General features: G+C 27.7%; 2 protein-coding genes across 2 annotated transcripts; both read left to right on the top strand.

Annotated features, from left to right (window-relative positions):
* The first annotated feature begins 240 nt into the window (after nucleotides 1–240).
* Nucleotides 241–3,407, top strand: LOC129967018 (THAP domain-containing protein 3-like). The gene is made up of 3 exons (XM_056081649.1): nucleotides 241–698; nucleotides 1,648–1,742; nucleotides 2,843–3,407. Exons 1-3 carry the CDS (start codon nucleotides 395–397, stop codon nucleotides 3,329–3,331), a joined length of 888 nt encoding a protein of 295 aa, XP_055937624.1. The 5' UTR covers nucleotides 241–394; the 3' UTR covers nucleotides 3,332–3,407.
* Nucleotides 3,408–10,100: 6,693 nt separating this feature from the next.
* Nucleotides 10,101–17,760, top strand: LOC129967148 (THAP domain-containing protein 1-like). The gene is made up of 3 exons (XM_056081841.1): nucleotides 10,101–10,607; nucleotides 13,693–13,775; nucleotides 15,843–17,760. Exons 1-3 carry the CDS (start codon nucleotides 10,298–10,300, stop codon nucleotides 16,326–16,328), a joined length of 879 nt encoding a protein of 292 aa, XP_055937816.1. The 5' UTR covers nucleotides 10,101–10,297; the 3' UTR covers nucleotides 16,329–17,760.
* Nucleotides 17,761–18,288: the final 528 nt, after the last annotated feature.

Consider the following 18,288-nt stretch of genomic DNA (forward strand, 5'->3'; position numbering starts at 1 on the left):
GGAGAATGATTCCACTTATTAAAAAAATGGTCGAAAATTAAGCTTCTAAAAATACAGGTGGGAAGAGAGAGAGAGAGAGAAGAAATCTGTAAGTTCTGTCAAAAATCGCGCCAAATACTATAGTGATGGCGCTAAATATGCATGACTAATAACAACGTATGCTGTGTTACGTCACAATTGACGAATGAACAGTGAGCCAATGAGGAAGTTCGGAATTCTGCATGGTCCGTATGCAGCTGGGACGAGGATATCAGGAACGAGCAGTCAAAACGCCCAAACCTGATTCGAACTCGAAGAAAACGATGTGATCGGTAATGTTTACAAACAGAACGCACTTTTTGACGTTTATTTCATCAGAGAGGAATCTGGTTTGAAGGAAACAATTGATTCTAAGATGACACGGCACTGTTCAGCCTTTGGTTGTACAAATACATCATGGAAAGAATCATGCAAAAAAAAAGGAATAAGTTTTCATTTTTTTCCTAAGGACGAACTATTATTGCAGCGGTGGCTTATAAATATTAGAAGAACAAATTTTAAACCATCTCGAAGTTCCTTATTATGTTCAGAGCATTTTACAGATGATAATTTTGTATATCAGCCTTTTACAAACCGTAGACAGTTAAAAAAAGATGCAATACCTACACAATTTTCATTTACAAAAGAAGAAAAATGGAAAGCAGTAACAGAAGAGACATGTGAGTACTGAAGTATTTGGATAAAATTGTTGTGTTTAATTTTGGTTTGTTATCATTCATTTCATCCTTCATTTCATATAGTTTTCCATTTCATCTTTTCTTTTTTTTTTGCAAAAAAAAAAAAAAAAAAAAAATTAAAATTCAATTATAAAAATTGTTATTTATCTTTCTACTGTATTTTCTTAATGTCCATTTTTAAGTAGATTTTATGTTATGAAGAGTATGCCAAGTAAATATCGGACAAAACTGTCAAATCAAAGAGAAATAGTCGCCTAAGAAATATGAAGTCCTGTGTGCAGGAATTTCTTCTACGTATGAATCTTGTACACAAAAGGAAGCTATTTATTGTACTATTATCAATGATGCTAAAAAGCAAACTTAGAAGTGTAAATTGAGTCATTTCAATAAAAGAGCTGTAGAAAAAAAAAAACAATAATAATGTGTCCAAGTATGCCACAAAGGTCCATTGACCATTAAAGAATGTTTACTTAAAATTTTAATTAGCTATGTGTTTAATTAGCTATGTGTAAAGTGTTGGCTTTCCCTATATACATCAAAAAATTTCTCCTTGAAAATATATTTTTAAAGTGTTTTGAGGAAAATTATATTATTTTTATAAATATTTAAAAATAAAGATGAAAGTTAATTGGGCTTTGATATTTTTTTTTCTTTTCTGGACCTGTTCTGTTGAATTAAAACTTTTTGTATGCTTTTCCTTCATATATTATTTTGTGTTCATTTTTTGATTTCCTCTTTTTTGCCCTTTTATCTTTCACATCCTTGTTTGTAAAATTTTGAATACTAAACTATGTTCAATTGAGTATTTTAAAATTAGTAAGTAGCTAAGTAATGAGAAAAATATAATCTTAAGAATAATGCATCTGTTATTGTAATGTTTTTAAAATTTGAAACTTTTGTTTTATGATTGTTTTTGTTTTGCTTCTTTTAGCTAATAATTATTTATCACATGAAAAGGGAGAAAATGAAATACATGATTCTTCTTCTGATTCTGAATTTACTGATAGTGATATTAGTTTAAATGAAGTAAGTTTTTCTTTTCATATATATCTCAACTTATATTTTTAATCTTGGTCTTAAAAAGAATTTTTAATTCTTTTATTTATAATTAATATGCTGAAATTAATGGTATTTTATCAGCATTTAAATTAACAGTAATTATAAGGTCTTTCATAAAGATTAAAATGATATGAAAGACCTTATAACCTTTCCTTTAACTTTTTCCTTTAAGTCCCTTTAAACTTTTGTTAGATATGGATACTTAATTTTTAATTAAAATGTTTAATAGTATAATGTTTAAATGTTGAAAGGAGAAATGGTGTAGAAAAGGAGAAATATATTTGAAAAATGCTCAGAGTTATATAATTTTAAGAAAGTTCAACTATTTACAAGGAATATAGTGGAATATCTTCTTTGTCTATAGATTTTGACATATCTTTGTAATTTTTCTTTGAATCATAAAAAGAAAAGAAAAATATGAATGATTTATAGTTCAAGGAAGATAGTGACAATATTGTTAAAAAAAATATTAGAATTGAGAAGAATTGGAATAAAGAATAAAAAAGTAATTTGACTTAAACTAATGAAAAAAAAATTCGGCAATTCTAAAAGAATTTTTTGAAGTTAAAAAAAGGAAAGAAAATTTTGAGTATTTAATAATGGCTATGACAAGTACAGTGCAGTGTATATCTCTATATTGAAAAACTTAATTATTGCTTCTTGCCAAAATATGTAATATGAAATGAATTTCTATTTGCCGTTCAACTTCATACAAATAATATTATAAATATTTTCACCCCTCTTCGCAGATGCATTTCTAATTGGTTACAGTGTTTTTTGATAAAATTAGTTTTAAAAAATTAGTAATAGTAAATGGCACCCAGCCATTATTAAGAAAATATTAATTATCCGATTTAAGCCATTTTCCCTCTGCATTTATTTCTAAATTATATGCACCTTTTCATAAATTTTCATGCTTTTTATATTTTTTAGTATTTGTTAGTCATTATTTTAAAATTTATAAAACATTATGAAATATAAATTTAATTTTTGTAAATATTTATAATTTATTCATTGCATTAATTAAAATTTGTTAACTTGTAAATTATTTTCTTATTTATATCTAGATGGAGAAGAATAATTCTACTTTACTTGACGCCTCTATGAATGAGAAGTTTTATTCTCCAGAACAGTTAGAAACTTTTACCAACAGTTTGTCAAAATACTCCAGTTTAAGTCCAAAGTGTTATGACATTCTCAAGAAAAAAGCTCTGCTGAAAAAAAAACTAAAGGCTAAAATTTTTCTAAAAGCTTTAAAAAAACAATGGTTGGATGCAGAAATCAAAGCAGCTGCTGCAAAAAGAGACTATTATGAAACAAAAAAATTAATGCTCACTAAACTGAAAAAGGATGTAGATTTAGAAAATAACTCAGATTTTGAAACAAATACTGCTCTTCAAAACATTAAAAGTCATCTAAAGAAAGAAGAACTTGCTTCTCAGATTGAAAAAAGAATGTTGAAGCAACAGCTAGAAGATGCAAAAATTGCTGCTAACTTCTGTGAAAAAGATTATTTAAAAGCTGAGCGTGAAATATCAAATTCAGATGATATATAATTATTATACTAGGTACTTTAACCTCTTCAATACTGTTTTTTAAAAAACTGAATAAAAAACCTTTGTTAGATCTCAATAGTTTGAGGGAAAAAAAGATTGTTAGTTAAAACAGTTTTAAGTTTTATAATTTTAAGGTACACATTTGAATACCTCAGGTCTTAAGCAAGCAAAAGTATCCTCGATAGAAAATAAATAAATAATAATTTTCCTGGCTATTTAATAGCTACATTTTTTCTATTTTAAGGCCTTATTAAATGAAAAAAAAATACATAATTTATTATAATAGTAATGTATTAAATTTTATTTTGAATGAAATTTTTAAACAGTTTTTTTAATTTACATAAATAGATTATGTATTTTGAACACTTATCTCTACTCCTAGATTTGCATCCTGGATATCTGTATTTTTATGCATATTTATTGCACATGTATTGTGGTAGATGGCTTTACATATCAAATCTTGTTCCTTTTAATAAGGTAAGAACAACTTGTTTTTAGGGGTATTTTCACCACTGGTGATTTCATCATCAATGGGGAAAAAATTTTTTTAGGTATAAAGACCACTAGTGATGAAATCTCCAGTGGTCTTTCAGTTGCATTTCCATCATTTGAGACCATTCTTCTACTAATTTGTTTTCATCGAAATATGATTTTTTATTTGCTCTTGATCTTCTTTTCTTGCTGATGAAGGGAATTCTCCCATATTTCAACAGGGCCCGTCTTATATATATTCGGAATTGCAATAAGGAAAAAAAAACATTTTTTGGCTTCATTCATGATAGTTCTGTATGTTATTTTCCCACTATTTTACAGTATATTCCACAATTGACTGCTACTAAATATATAAAATATGTGAATACACATGTTGACCACTTTGTTTTTGTCCTTATTGCACTGGTAATAATCAAATAACGATCTCATAAATCAATGCTTCCCATATGCATTTTATATGATTTTACAATAACAAGTTGTGTTACATCAACATTTTGTTTCAATTCTTTTGGCCATTTTCTGCAAATTTCAATTGGCTCACTACCTATACATGTGGATAAAATGGAGTAAGAAATTTATTATCATTCCAAACAAGGCACATTTTACTGTCTCCTATTATTCGTTTCAGTATTCAGAGATGACCACTTTTTCGACGATTCTATCTCACTAAGTGGTGACACATGAAAGGATATGCGACATTTCCGGAATTTATTTTATTGTTAAATGTAAACATCTCTTTTCACTCACCGTTATTTTGTCGAATTAAATCCATCCTAACGCATGCTCAAAGGCCCAAAGGGTTTTAGAATCCGTTGACAAACAATATGACCTATTCTCTTTTCATGCATTTGTCAAGATTCAATCTTTTAGATACATGAGAAATCTATCGTTTTCTCTAAAATCACTTTGTTCTAAAAGTTCAATAATCTCTGCTTTGGTTAAAACCCATAGGCTTAAAAAAATTGTTATTAACATATAAAATTCTGTACACTCTATATATGCTGGTGGATTGAAATATCAAATAAATATTTTTAAATTTATATTTTGTTACATTACAGAACATAAGAATTATTCGTTATAAAAAGATATACAATATATTCAAGAACAAGCAGTGATAATTTGAAAACAAGGGCTCAAAAGTTAAACATCACGACGGAATACAAGCAGTCAGGAAATGGATGTGTAAATACCTAGAATCAGGGGTGTTTGTGCTCCGGGGAAACCCCGGAATTCCGGGGATTTTGAACTTCGATCCCCGGAATTTCCGGGGATCGTCGTTCAAAAGGAAGTAGGAATAATAATGAATTATTTATTTTGATCTGGGTAATTTTGTTTGCTTTTAAAGTAGAAAACGCAAGGTCAGTGTGTGTGGTGAAAACTTTTCCTTTCTTTCTCCAAAGGCAGTGATAATGCGTGAAAAGGGGGGAAAAACTTCTTTTTTGTTCTTTCCTTATTGCGAGTTATGACTCATTCCCCCGGTTCTCGGACATTCTCTTCTGGATTCTTTTCGGCAAGTAGGCGCGGCAGAAAAAAAAGGGGGAGATTTCGTTCGACCAGATGTGCGATAACGTGACTCTGGGTTCAAAGGTCTTATCTCTACTGGCGTGGCGCCAATAAGTAGAGAAGGGGGATTTTTCGCCGTATTAGCTATTTGTCATTGATCGCTTCGGAACTTTTTTTTCTTCGCTGTGTAAAATTTTCGTTTCATTTATTGATGCACGTGTAAATTTTTCGTTTCGCTTATTGAAATATTTTTTTATTTATGTACGCAAGAGAATTTCATTTAGAAATTTCAGCATATGAAACAGAAATTACCCCTTAAAAATTCATATCTAATTAGTTTTACAGCATTAGATCCAGAGCTAAGAGGTAAAACCAGTACAATATTAGCTTTTGAAAAATTATCATCTTTTATGTCCCATATTTTTAGTGATAATGAAAAGTCAAAAGTAGAAGCTGAAATAAGGTTATACCAGAGTGATATTGATATCAAAAAAGAAATGCTCTACACATCTGATGAAAGTGGAAATCAAGTCAAGTGTACAATTGATAAATATTGGTCTAAAGTTTTTAATTTAAAAGATGATTTCACAAATGATTATAAGTATCCTACATTGGCTAAATTGGTCAAAGCCTGCCTTAGCTGCTTCCATGGCCCATTAGTGGAAAGTGCATTCAACTTAATGGATACACTTGTCACTGACTATAGAACCTCTCTTAAGATTGATTCCCTAGATGCAGTGCAGACTATTAAATATGATTTAATGGCTTCTAAAGAAACCTCATGTGAAAAATATGGCTCAAAAAATCCAATGACTGATCCAATTCACAAAGATCTCTTACTGAATATGAACAGAAGTTGGAAAACATATCAAGAGGACTTAAAAACATGTATTTCAGATGAGTCACCTATAAAAGTCTCTGAAAAACCTTCTACATTAGCAGAAAAGCAAACTGCTTCTACCTCTGCATGTGCAGTTCTCGAGGAAATTTCTTCAACTGTAAATGAGGAAAATAAAAGTCAACCTTCCTGCAATTATGAAGTTCACCACAAAAGAAAGACAAGCCCACAAACATCAGAAAATAAAAAAAAAGCAGCAGAAATTTGATAATTTTTTTTAAAAGAATTAATTCAGGTAATTTAAAAGATTTGCATAAAATGTAGTAGTTTATATGTTTGAAAATTTATGGTTATTAATTTTGCAAAAAAAGTAATTCATTGAACTTTTATAATTAGGTCATTCAATACTTCATAATTGTAATTTTTCATTTCTCCCCCCCCCCATCTCGAAACTCCAAAATGCCGGTAGTAAGTCCGTAAAAGTTTCCGGGGATTTTTTGGGGTCCCACAAACACCCCTGTAGAATATACATATGTGTACTCTAGTTCAATTTATATTTTCACTGATTCTATTATAGATAAGTTGATATACTTTGGTTATGATTTCAACAAGACATTATAAAAAATAATAAATAAAGTTTAGAGAGAAAACAGTCTCTCTGTTGCCAGCTCTGGTGTTGTCGGGTCATCTGATACGGATTAATCCTTATCAGATGACCAATTAATTCCTTAAATTCCAATATTCGTCGTAAATTGGCTCTCGGTTATTTCTAAACAAGTTGGCAATATAATTTAACTAGTTAAATTGAGTTTAAGGAAAAGTTTACATTAGAGGCACTAACATTAAACAACCGTCTTATATATGTGCCGTTTCATTAAAATCTCTTAGTTCTAGTACTCTTATATCTTTTTTGGTGGAATTTTTTATTGAAATAATCTAGAATGTTTGGAAATTTGTTCAACTATGTAGAACATGCATTTTTATGCTTGCCCAGTTTTTCAAAAGTTTTAAGCATATTTTTTTATTTATAAATATGTAATAGCTTGTTAATTTGAACCTTAAATAATTCCATACCCTATAACAGACTCAAATAAAAGTGTCACAATATTAAACTTATTTCATTGTTTAATCGCATTTATCATTCAACAGCTTTAGCTAATGCTAAAGTTAAGTTGCTTTCTTCAAACATTTTCATTTTTGCTTTTATTATGAAGAAGAAAAGCAAAAATTTTAAGATGTGCTCGCAGCATTTACAGAGTAAACACTGACTTTTAAATTTGCTGATTTCTTTAATTACCTGTCTAATTTTATCTTATATTTTTGCCACATTTTCAAACTTTTGAGGCTCCCAATTCACAAACACATCATATATATATGTAATGATATTTTAAACTCTTAATTTCATCCGAATTAATTTCCAAAGCTTTATCTTAATTTAGTAATTTCATGCTCTTATTTCTTGATCCTACTCCACTTTCTCTACTTAATTAATTCAAGAGAAGCTTTATAAAATTGCTGACTAAACGCCGACTCTTTCACACACTCTGCGTGAAGGGATAAAATACCGCTGCCTTTACAAATTTTAAAAGATCCCTGTGTCTCCCTTGCTTTTTGATTGGGATGCCATGGAAATCTCTATTAAAACATCACAGTATATAAGACAGGGATAATTTGTTTCTCGCTCTTTTTAAGCCCCTTCTTGACTAATTTGTTGCTGTGAGCGGACGTGATTGTCTGCGCCGCTTGTACGTAAACATGCCTGCCTGTCTCCCGGAAGAGAAAATAAAGCGAACTTAAAAACTTCCTTGAGTCTTTCAGTCTTCGAAACTGCAATCTGCTTCAAACAAAATAATGCTTACATATATACCATTACTGTTTTTCACTTTCAGTTTATTGAATAGCATTTTATTTAATTTAATAAGTGTGTTAATTTTTTATAGCATTAGTATAAATCCACTTCAAAGTTTTAAAATTCATCAATACAGATAAATGTTCAAACATTTCTTTTTACCTCACATTCCCTACTATACAGACTTTCGACATCTTTTAATATCTAGAATTCACTCTTTTCTCCCCCTCCCCTTGTTACTATTGCTACAATATGATCAGGATGCAAAATTCAAATGTTAAATATTAAGGAAAATGAATAGTAAACTCTTAAAATTGTATAGCTATAAGAAATTGGTGGCAAGTTTTTTTAATGAATTTTTTGAGGGGGGATCTAGGGATTTTTACATATTTGTATTAGGCATGGGCCATTTAATTTTATATATTTTTCTGAATAGGTTGTTATGTTGAAGTTCAATTATTTTTTTAATTTGTCTTGGCAGCATATCCCCACACCGGACCTGCATATGTTAGTTCTGGACGCAAGCCAGAGTAAATAATTATTTTATTTTGCCTACTCTTTTTGGAAATCTCGAGAAAGTAAGAGGGGTAATTTACGGAAATAATACTCGAAATTTTTTATAAGTGTATATAAAATGAAGCTTTCAAGTTAATTTTTGAACAAGAATTACGTCTAAATATTGGCATTCCTTAGATCATGGGACGGGAATTTTAACGAGGGGGGGGGATTGGTTTTACTGGCCTTAATTTCAATATTCCATTTCACGAACCAATCCTCAAGAGACTTAAGTTATCCGTTTAGAGCTATAGTAATGAAATTTGCATTTTTTTTTCTAGCTAGTATTGCCGTGGGTTCTTTTCCTGGTTTTAATATTCGGATAGCTGAAGTTTTTTTTCTATACAGACTGATAATGTCCTAAAATTAATATACTGTGGATGATATTAATTAAAAATTTAATAAAGTTATTTGGTAAAGATTTAAGTATTTTATTATTAATACTGTCTAAACCAGGGGCTTTTTAACATTTGATATAACCAATAATTTCTTCAGTTGTAGGGGCGGATATCCATAAGTCTGCGTGACAGGAAACTGGAACTGCGTTTGCACTTGAAAGCCTTTGACTGTATTATTTATAATATATTCTGTGGCGTCGTCTCTAAAATAATTAAGTTGGAACTGTTTCTCAAAGCTGTGTGCCAAGCAGTTGGCTTTTTCAATATCAGAATTTGCAATACTAACTGGGCCTTTAACGGAGGAATATTTTATTTTTTACTTTTAAATGGTTTTACTAATTCCCAGATTGAACCGTCTTCTATGTTTACATTAATGAGTTTGTTTATGAAGTCTTTATTTTCAACTTTGGTGTTAAGTTTTTCTATATCTTTGTTAAGTCTATTTATTAGTCTCTTGAAAACTGGGTCCCTAATTTTTTTGGAAATATTTCTTTGAAAAATTCTTATATCTTATAAAGTGATTATCATGATCGTTATTGTCCAGACTGTATAATAGGCTCACACAGCGTCATCTATATGCAATTACGAGTACCACTGACTATTATGTGAAATCGATTATTAAACAAATAGAGGCTGTGGTTTTTTTTAGAAAGCTTTTCTTTAAATTTAAAGGTGAAATAAAATATTCTCTATTACCATTCTTCGATTTAAATTTTCTAACAAAACACTCTCAAACTTGATACGGACGAAGTTGTCATCCACGATCATTACCATTAATCCAGGGAAGAGCAAAATCTCAAATTCAGTGCAAATCGCAGTTTAGATAAACTTAACATCATTATTATTCGGAAATTTTTTGCTCTCTTGATGATCCTGAAATAACTAGAGAATGAACAAATGGTTTTTTTTGTAGTTGATTTAAATGTTAATAAGATTTATAAAATCATCCAATAAAAAAACACAGAAAATGTGAAAACATTTGAAAAATGTTTTATTGAATAATTTTCTAAAATAATTTTTTTTAATGTTAGTTAATTTTTCAATCTTTATCAAGCTAGTGATAGAAGTTAACTTTTCGGTTGTAGAGAGCGCCATACCTGAGACAGAGCTTGAACAAATACTTGTGTCATTTAAGATCAGGTTTGGCATCACAACACACTAGCATTGTAAACAATTCTTGTGTACAATGTTAATTCTTGATTTAGGAAGTAATTTTTGATAATTATAAACAGACGTCTATTTTCTGTTGGCACGATTTTATTTTCATTTAGACAATTCTGGAATATGTATGGTAAAAGTTACAAATAAAATTTTCCTTGTAAAATAACAGAATGCCTACTCACTGTGCGGCTTTTGGTTGTACGAATTCATCACGCAAAGAATCGTGTAAAAATAAAGGCATAAGTTTTCACAAATTTCCATTAACTGACAAGATACTTCTTGGTCGATGGCTTGTAAATGTTAGAAGAGCCGATTTTCAGCCCACGCAATATTCTTATATATGTTCTGAGCATTTTACGGAAGAAGACTTCGAATACCAGCCTTTTACAAATCGCAGAGGATTAAAGAAAGGCGTGATACCTACAAGATTTTCTTATAATTTTCATAAATCTGGCCACAGAAAGAAGCAAGGAATATCACGTTAGTTTCAAACTTCTTAATTTATATATAATTTTAAGTCTTTTAATTAATTATTTCGTTTTGTATTTCATTTTTAATATTTTAGTCTTTTCTGTTTACGTTATTATTTTTGCATTTACAGGATAAATATTGTCACTTTTTAAGTATATAGTTGCAAGCAAAAAATAGTATTTCTTTCATATGTTGTTAATTTTTATTATTAAAAATTATATTGCCACCATTTTAAGTCAAAGATTAAGCAAGTAGCAGCTAGTATCTTTATTCTTGCCATGATTAAGACAAGATGACAAATGTTTATTGTAATATTAACTTCTGTCTCATAAATAATTTTGTGATAATTATCAGGTAAAATAAATAGGTTACTCGACTTATTGAACTAGGTTCTAAAAATAAATGAGATATTTAGAAAAAGTTATTTTTAGTTATATATATTCCAAAATAAAATTGATAGTGAAATAATTATTGCCTTCCTTTTATACCTGCATATTAATTGCATGTTAGTTCTTAATTACCAATGATGTCATGTTTATTGCAACTATTAGATAATCACCTGAGATGCCATATTAGTCTGTTGATTGTGTTCACCAAAAGCATGCAGTTAGCACAAAAGTTTCCCAGTGATTTGCAATCAATAGATAATCTGTTATTATCACTATAATCATCTTCATAAATTAAAAAAACCTGAGTATAATGAACTTAAATGAATTGAGCAGAAAAAGCATGCATGAGCAGAAAAGCATATAAAGTTACAACTTATTTAATACCAAGAAGGTAGAATATAAAAAAATATGATAGCCAGTAAAATGAAGGAAATGGTCCATGTAGTTGACAAAGGATTCATATCCCATTTCAAACTGTCATATGTTTCTTATGAAGGTTGATATGGTGTATAATTGCCAAATGCTACAAAATAATCAATCTGGACATGCTGCCTCAGTTATTGTTGATTTTAGTACTTTTATGGACTAAACAGTACAAGTTATGAGGCTATTTATTTTATAATTGAATCAGATTTGATGTCAATTATATCATAGGTTGATTGGTTTCAAAATTAATCAACATATTAATAATTTGTTTTCGGTTATTTTCTATTTTAATAATGTAGTTGAAATGTAAATGTATATTTATTTATTTTACTTCTTTTTTATTTCTGGTATCCAGATTTTTTCACAATATTATTGAATCCACCATCTGCTCGTCCCGCAGGTTTACAATCAGTCCATTTTCTATTGCATCTTGTGCTTTTTGCAGTTTAGAGTGTTTATTTTTATGATTACAGATTTTTATTATATCATATTATTATTGCATAACATATAGTATGAGGTCATTTTGTTCGAAAAATATTTGAACTTATTTGCAGATATTGGATCTGAATAGTGATTTTAAAAAAATTAAGCAGTCAGAGGGTTCTGTGTGGTTTTCAGTTCCTGGGATACTTCCATATCTATCTGACTACAATTTTATCAACTCACTTGTCTGTCTCTTGAAGATGAATAAAATGGCCTCAGAATCATGACCAATTATTTATGCAATCTCAGACTTATACACTAGTTCTGAACTATATTATATTAAAGTGGTTTCCTTTTAAGCAGACTATCATTTGCTCAGTTCCTTTCAGGTACTTTCTGCATATTGTGGTAACTTATTTCAGTCATTGTGTTATGCAGAAAACAGGCAAGTTATTCCAAAAAATATGTATAGTTCTGTTCCATCCAAAAATTTTGCACTTTTATGGTTTTTCTTTTTAGATCTCAAATATTTTAAATTTATGTGCATGAGGATATTTTTCATCCAGGCTAATTATTTTACTAGCCAAATTATGTTTAAATTACATATATAGTAAAGCCAGAATATAAAATTCTTAAAAACTAGCATTTAAAAATGGTTTTCTGGAAAATGCTTTATATTTTAAAAGATGGGGACCTTATGAATCTCTCTCTCTCTCTTTTTAATTATTATTATTATTGAATTTTTTATTTGCAGGTCAGAATATAAAGTTCATTAAAAATTCAGATTTTTTTTTTTTTTTTTTTTAATAAGTGAATGACAATGATTTGGATACAGTTGAAAGCAAAATATTTTCTAAGTATTCTACTTAGATGTTTGATAGTAATTGTATCAAATGATCAACTGCTGGTAATGAAAATTTCATTAACTAATGAAATGAAACATTTTAAAATGTTTTATAATATTATTGGGATATAAATTATCTCACGAAAAACTGCTTGATTTCCATAGACATTTTTTGTTTGTGGGAGGATGTTATTAGTATCAGTTTTGCTGTGCATTTTCCATGATCTGTTGAACCAAATAACTGATCACAACATATTTTGGATTCAAATTTTTTAATCTTCATGGTAATTTTCATAAAACTAGAATTTAAATTGTTAAGAATAAATACTGTACATTTTTTTTTCATTTAATAATGGGAAGTTTTACTTTTTAAATCATTACATTTTTAAAAACTTATGGCATTATATTTTTGGCATATAATAATTTTTTAATTTATAAATTCAGCTATTTTTCATAAATAGGAATGGTTGTTTTGCTTTACCTTAAAATTAATTATCTGTTTATTTGTATATCAGCATAAAATCTTTCATATTATGTTCAGTTCCTCAGTTGTGTAATGTATAATTAATATGCATGCTTTTGGCTTTGAGTTCCTGCTTATAAATGAGTTATTGATGTCTAATTGGCTGCCTGTGAAAATACATTTAGCATTTCAATAGTGCTAAATTATAAATATTGTAGAAATAAATTTTTCTTCAGTGAAGCTTGAACATAAAGTGTAGAAAAGTATTTATTTATTTTATTTTTTAATTGGTATGAGAACTACTAAAATTATGTTAAAACCTAGAGAGGACATAATAAATTAATTTTATTGTAATGAGTGGTAGTTAGAATTTTGTTGGTTTTTAATAAGAGTTAAGGATGGCTGCAAATACCATTTAAATAGTCCCATAAATGGTTAGAAACTGTTTCCAAATTATTTTTTTTTTTACACCTAAATGTCTCTATGTTATTATCAAAATATCTTTTTATAAATTTGATATATATATATACATTTCCTTCTCTTCTTAAGGTAAAAATCAAAAACCTGAAATGCATGGTGAAGATTACACGTGTGAACCTGTATTAATTGGAAATGACATGGAATCGAATGAAGTGAGTCCTTCACAGTAAATTTTTCTATTCATCAATAATACATCTTATTTTGTTTCATTTGTCTTCCATTTTTATTGATTCTGAAAATTTCTTATTTCTTAAAAATTTAATATAAATACACATAATGTAACTTAAAATTAACATCAGCATACTTATAGAATAGTGAACATACATTGTAATTAAGTTCTATTCTTATTCTTTCTTGTGAGCATATTCTATGAAATGAATGCTCTTTCTGAAAGTTTTCTTTTAAAAAATGATATTTCTGTTAAAAAATCTGATATTGTCTGAAAGAAAGGTTATTATTAGTAATACTGAAACCATTTCCCTTCTAAAATATTGAACCTCTTTGTATCTACTTCATTCAATAGGTGCTAAGTAATCTCAGTGCCATGTCAATACCCATATCACCTGGTTTGCCCAGAGATTCAAAACTTTGATTCAAGAATTCCATGATCCATCCCTCAAATCAAGGAAATTGTTCAATAGGTTTATTAATAATTGAGTACTATTAAAATGTACTATAGGGCATTGTATTATATGAAAATATTATATTTTACAACACTTATTTTGAATACTGAGAAAAGCTATTTTTGAATAAACATTAACAAGGCTTTACATTTTAAAATTATTTTAGTAACTAAATTATAATTTAAAAGTATTGAATGTGATATATTTGAAAATCATCTATTTTATTTTCTAAATTTTATATTATAAGCTATAAATCTGGTTCAGAGAATTGCATGGTTCTTATTATTGGTGATTGTATTTTAATAATACAAATTGTGAATGAAATTATTAACATTTTTTATTTTAACTAAAGAAGCCTGGCATTTTATTGTAAAATTGCTCTATTTTGGTGACTGTATTGTGAGGTTTTTGATTTTTTTTTATCAAGGCTAACTATGTTGGTGTAAAGAGACATTTTGTTTACCCTAGAGTTTTGAAATAAATGCATAATAAAGTATTGATAAGTAATATAATTGAATTATATAATAATAGTTGAAATTTTAAATTTGAAAATAGTTATTAAGTACATATTTATGAAAGAGTTTAAGGTAAGAGGATTGATTAAGCTTTTTAAGTTTATAAAATTTGAGAGATTTAAGAATTAGTGAGTTCTTACACACATTAAGCTGTGGATCATAACATATTTATTGTTATGATCCACAGTTATCCATTTGATTAAAAAGTTTTTGTCTATCCATTTTTATAAGATCAATTTTTCAGTGATACCAATTTTTTGCAAACCATTTTTTTCTGCGATTTTACCATTAAAAAAAAAAAAAAATATTTTCAACTATATTTTGCAAGTATGTATTTCATTCTTGTAGTTATTCCATTTATACTCCTCCATATTCTAACAGTATTAAATATCCTTTTCATATGCTCACATTATTATTGTTATATAATTAAGATTAAACTATTTAAAAGTGTATAAACAAAATTATTTAAGATGATATGGAAATTAATATCATAAATCAAATCTAAATCATTAGTATGCCATGATTTTTTTCAGATTAAAGTTTTGAAGCTTTTTAATTTTTCTTCATCTATAGTTTTTTAAACCTTTACTAGAAGTTTAAGGTTGCATTATTTCATCCTTAATCATATATGTATAAGCATGTAATTTGTAATTTAGTTCATAATGATAGTAAAATGTTTGCTGTAAATTTTTTGTTTAAACAAGGCTTTTTTTTATTTTATTTTTTTTATTATAAGTTGATTTCCCAAAAATATGGGTATCTGTGATTTTTTAAAAGTTAATATGAAATAAAATGCTGCTTAACATCTCCTTTTTTCCAGTAAATTTTCATTGCTCTCTTTTTATTAAATGTTTTTAAAAATCATTATGAGAAAAGGTAGAAGCTTAACAAATCTTTGGTTATGGTTTTAATTCAGTTCACAATTATAAATATATTAAACAAAACAACAAATTGGAAAATATTTATCAATAAATTACAAAAATGCACACAGGTAGTTTTAAATGTATATTTTTAAGAAAAATATTTTGTACATTTTTTTCCCATCAAAAATTTAATAAAACATCTGGTTTTTTTCTTGCAGGTTCAGTGTGCTTTAGTTGAAATTTCCATGAATGAAAAATTTTACTCCCCTAAGCAACTTGAAGCTTTGGGGAATGATTCGGCAGCATCTACTAGATTAAAGCAAAAGAGTAGTCATGCTGTAAGTGAAAGAATTGCTGCTTTAAAAGAAAGTTTGCATGCTAAAATTCTATTAAGAAGTTTAAAAAAACAATTACTTAATGCTGAAATAAAAGCAACCAATGCTAAAAGGGATTATTATGAAGCAAAAAAAGCAATGTCTCAAGTTCCAGATGTTTTGGATTCAGATGACAGTTCAGAATCTGAAACAGACTCTCCATTGGAGAAAATTAAATCTAAAATGGAGGAAGAAGAGTTAGCAGCTCAGATTGAAGAAAAAATGTTGCAAAAACAGTTAGAAGAAGTACAAATGCATGCAGCTAATTGTGAAAAGGAATATTATGAAACTAAATATGAAGCTAAATCGAGCATCTCATCTTTTAGTTGACAAATTGCATTGCATTAATCTTTAATCTTGAATTTTCTATTTTTTTATTTAATATGCAAAATTATCTTTATTATAAATATTCTGTTAAATGAAGTTGATAAATTATATTACTAATTTATTATTTGCATTGCTTATTTTTATTTTTGTATACACTATGCATAATATTTTTACTCATTTGTATTTACACATCTGTGCAGAATTTGACACAAGTTGTTTTTCTTTGTTATTCAATTATTGACTGTAACTCTATGTATAATATATATTAATTCTACTCAATCCTGAAACCAACACTAAATTGTAAATTTTGTGATTTTTTTTTTCATTAAAAAATCTGAATACATTAGAAAAATTTTGGAAAGGTGTTTCATTTTTTTTCTAGAAAAGTGCTTTTTTTTTTATTGATAACGTTTGGTTGATAATAGACTGTAGTAAATAAAAAGTCAGTGTTTTTTAAAATTAAAAAAATTAATTAATATGGTGGAAAGTTTTAAAAAAATATTTATTACTTCCCACAGATTATGGTATGATTGAGGACATTATTTATCTTGTGTTGAATTTCTTGTAAGATTACATATTGCTATTAATGGTATTGAGATGCTTAATCACCACAAAAAGATTTCCCTGAACTGATCAAGTTAGCCATGAAATTTCAAAGCTCAATCCAGGCAATTTATTTCTGTGAAATAACCATCTTTGTTTCCTCTCACTTTCAAAACTAAGTTAACCTGAGGGCATGTCAAAAATACCATTATTTTTGAATAAATTACAATCCTGCATATATATATATATATATGCTATATTTTTTGTTAAGTTATATCTATTATAAGTATTTTTCACCCATCACCTTCCCTAAAACATGCATTCTTATGAAATCTGATGAATTCTAGTTATATTTGTTCTATATTCATTATTTTAAAGAATTTCAATTAAAGATATGGTGAAATTTTTAAAAATGGTAGTATTAGACATAAGTATGGCAGAACTGCTGTGGTAATTATTTATTTTATGTCGAATTTTTTTGAAATCGAAAATTTATAGACTGTAAATATTTCCTGATTTTGCTGTAGAAAATTGATTTATATCAATTGTTAAGAAAGGGACATGTTAGATACTGTGCTTTAAGTTTAGTCAAAAAGTCCAATGTAAAATCTCTTATTTTGGTTTTTCTGATAATTTTAACAGAGCATAAATGATATTGTTAGCTTCTTAAGTCTCATTAAGCTCCTCAGTTGATGGCAGTATCGATTATGAATGACAGTTTTCAGTATTGATTGTGTGCTTTTTAAAATTTAAATTTCATATGAAATAAATATATTTATGCAGTTTAAATAAATATAATTGCTAGTATTCAGTTAAGTGACAAAAAAAAAAAAAAAAGAATTAATCTTGCTTTGAAATTCTGTTTCTGTTGCAGAAAAATTATAGATATCTGTGATGCAATATATATTTTATTTATATATTTTTTGTTTTAAATATGCCATTTTAAAACAACTTGAACATATGATCTAATTCTTCTTTTAAGTTGGTCATTTTTAGTTATATGTCAATGGTATTATTTAAAATTATGAATAAATATGATTTTTACATGGATACTGAATTAAGAAAGAATAAGGTAATATTAAAAAAGAAAAAGGAAAGCACAGTTTAGCATATATTTTATTTGATATTTTTATATATTCATGTAACTGTATTCAATATAAAGTTTGTCCTTCAGACATGAAGAAAAATTATTTCTCATACTTTAACATTGTTACATAATTTTTTCATTATGTGTCTAATAAATTTTTACTCGTCTTTTGAATTTCTCAGATAGTATCTGCTGTCATTGGATTTATGGTATTTGGCTATTTTGTCTTTATTGAGAAGGAGTCTTGAGATCATTTTAAAATATATAGCCATAGATTGTTCATTTTACGAATTTTTGATAATACTAGTTCAACATTAAAAAAAAATAGTCTTA

Source organism: Argiope bruennichi, chromosome 4 (genome assembly GCF_947563725.1).
Source record: "Argiope bruennichi chromosome 4, qqArgBrue1.1, whole genome shotgun sequence".
In the NCBI taxonomy this organism is placed as follows: domain Eukaryota; kingdom Metazoa; phylum Arthropoda; class Arachnida; order Araneae; family Araneidae; genus Argiope; species Argiope bruennichi.